Source organism: Neopelma chrysocephalum, unplaced genomic scaffold (genome assembly GCF_003984885.1).
Source record: "Neopelma chrysocephalum unplaced genomic scaffold, ASM398488v2 Primary Assembly neopelma1_97005, whole genome shotgun sequence".
Lineage (NCBI taxonomy): Eukaryota > Metazoa > Chordata > Aves > Passeriformes > Pipridae > Neopelma > Neopelma chrysocephalum.
Genome location: NW_020925647.1, coordinates 4,812 through 6,850, shown reverse-complemented (window position 1 = coordinate 6,850; position 2,039 = coordinate 4,812). Strand labels below are relative to the sequence as shown.

General features: G+C 42.6%; 1 protein-coding gene across 1 annotated transcript in view; it reads left to right on the top strand.

The window, feature by feature from the left end:
• LOC113960988 overlaps nt 1-1,274 on the top strand; it is a 5,006-nt gene extending 3,732 nt beyond the window's left edge. The window contains exons 5-6 of the mRNA XM_027670953.1: nt 866-984; nt 1,116-1,274. Coding sequence (XP_027526754.1) covers nt 866-984; nt 1,116-1,202 — 206 coding nt within the window. The 3' untranslated portion in view covers nt 1,203-1,274. The remainder of the gene's footprint in view (nt 1-865; nt 985-1,115) is intronic.
• The last annotated feature ends 765 nt before the right edge of the window (nt 1,275-2,039 follow it).

Sequence of the window (2,039 nt, the reverse complement as noted above, 5' to 3'; positions counted from 1 at the left end):
TTGGGTCATTTTGGAGCAGTTTGGGATCGTTTTTGGGTCATTTTGGGTTATTTTGGGTCAATTTTGGGTCATTTTTAGGTCAATTTTGACTCAATTTTGGGTCGGTTTTGACTCAGTTTTTGGGTCATTTTGGGGCAGTTTTGGGTTGTTTTGGGGCAGTTCTGGGTCATTTTTAGGTCAATTTTGACTCAATTTTGGGTTGGTTTTGACTCAGTTTTTGGGTCATTTTTTGGTCATTTTTGAGTCATTTTTGACTTAATTTTGGGTCACTTTTGGCTCAGTTTTTTGGGTCATTTTTGGGTCATTTTGGGTCATTTGGGGCATTTTGGGGGGCATTTTTGGGTTATTTTTAGGTCAATTTGGGTCATTTTTAGGTCAATTTTGACTGAATTTTGGGTCAGTTTTGACTCATTTTTTGGGTCAATTTTGGGGCAGTTTTTGGCTCAATTTTGACTCAATTTTGGATCATTTTTGACTCAGTTTTTGAGTCAGTTTGGGATCATTTTTGGGTCAATCTGAGCTCAATTTTGGGTCAGTTTTGACTCATTTTTGGGTCAGTTTTTGGGTCAATTTGGACTCATTTTTGCCTCAATTTTTGCTCTATTTTGGGTCAGTTTTGACTCATTTTTGGGGTCAATTTTGGGTCAGTTTTGACTCAGTTTTTTGGTCAATTTTGACTCAATTTTGGGTCAGTTTTGGCTCATTTCTCGACTCACATTTGACTCAAATTTGGCTCAATTTCAACTCATTTTTACCTCAATTTCTGCTCAATTTTCCCTCAATTTCGGTCCAACTTTTGGCCCAATTTTGGCCCAATTTTGGGCAATTTTTGGGTCATTTTGGTCCCTTTTGTTCCCTCCCCTCCCCCAGCGTGTCCTCCTGGGCATCTACGTCCTCCTGATGACGTCATCAGCGGCGGGGGCGGGGCTCTCCGTGATTGGTGCAGTCGCCGCCACCAGGGCCCGCCCCAAACGGATCCAGCCAGTGAGTGACCAGGGGGGCGTGGCCTAAAGAGGGAGGGGCTTAATCCAAAGGGGGCGTGGTCTATAAGGGAATGGGTGTGGTTTCTCTGGGGGGGCGTGGCCTCGCTCTGACCACGCCCCCTTTTCCTCCAGCCCGTGGTGATTTACCAAACGGCCCTGCCCGGCATGGGGGCGGGGCCTGTGGAGGCCACGCCCACCAGTGACCCCGCCCCTCAATGAGGACCAATCGCGGCTGAGGGGCGTGTCTGGCTCCGCCCCCTCCTCGTGTCTTCGCAGAATAATAAATAGAAATAAAAATATCAAAATCAACGAAATGTTAATATATAAATAATTATATTAATTTTAAATATTTTAATTTTATTTAACGTCAGTTAATTAATTAAATGTCGATATTTTCATTGTCGTTTCGAATTTTTAAATGGAATTTAAAAAAAAAATTAAAAAATAATTAAAAAATATTAAGAAATAAGTAAAAACAAGCAAAGAAATAAAAGGCAAATCATATTTAGCCAGAAAAAAAAAATTAACGGTATTTCCTTCCTTTTTTTACCTCTTCCTCGAGTGAGTTTAAACCCTAAAAATATTTTTTTCCTTCAATTTAACCCCCGAATTGACGGCAAAGGGAAAATTCCCTCCAAATTTAAAAAAAAAGATGTTTAAATTAAAAACCCTCAAAATGATGAATAAAAAAGCTGCGTTTCCTTCGATTTAACCCCTTCGAAACGAGGGAAAACCCGCGGGCTTTGCCCTCGATTTAAATCTCAAAAGGGGGTTCCTTTCCCAAAAAAATCGAGAAAAGAGGGATTTTTCCTGCATTTAAATATTCCTAATTAAAAAAAAAGGGGGATTTTCCGGCGGTTTAAACCCTAAAAAATCGTAAAAAAAAGGGGGATCCCGCTTTAATTTTAAACCCCAACATGGCGGCCGCGGCCTGAGGGGAGGGGGGGGCGGGGGAAGACCGGAAGTCAGCGCGGGGCATCACGGGAGTTGTAGTTCCGGGAGGGCGGGGCGCCAACGCTTCTCTATGGGCGCCGCGGGGCATCATGGGAGTTGTAG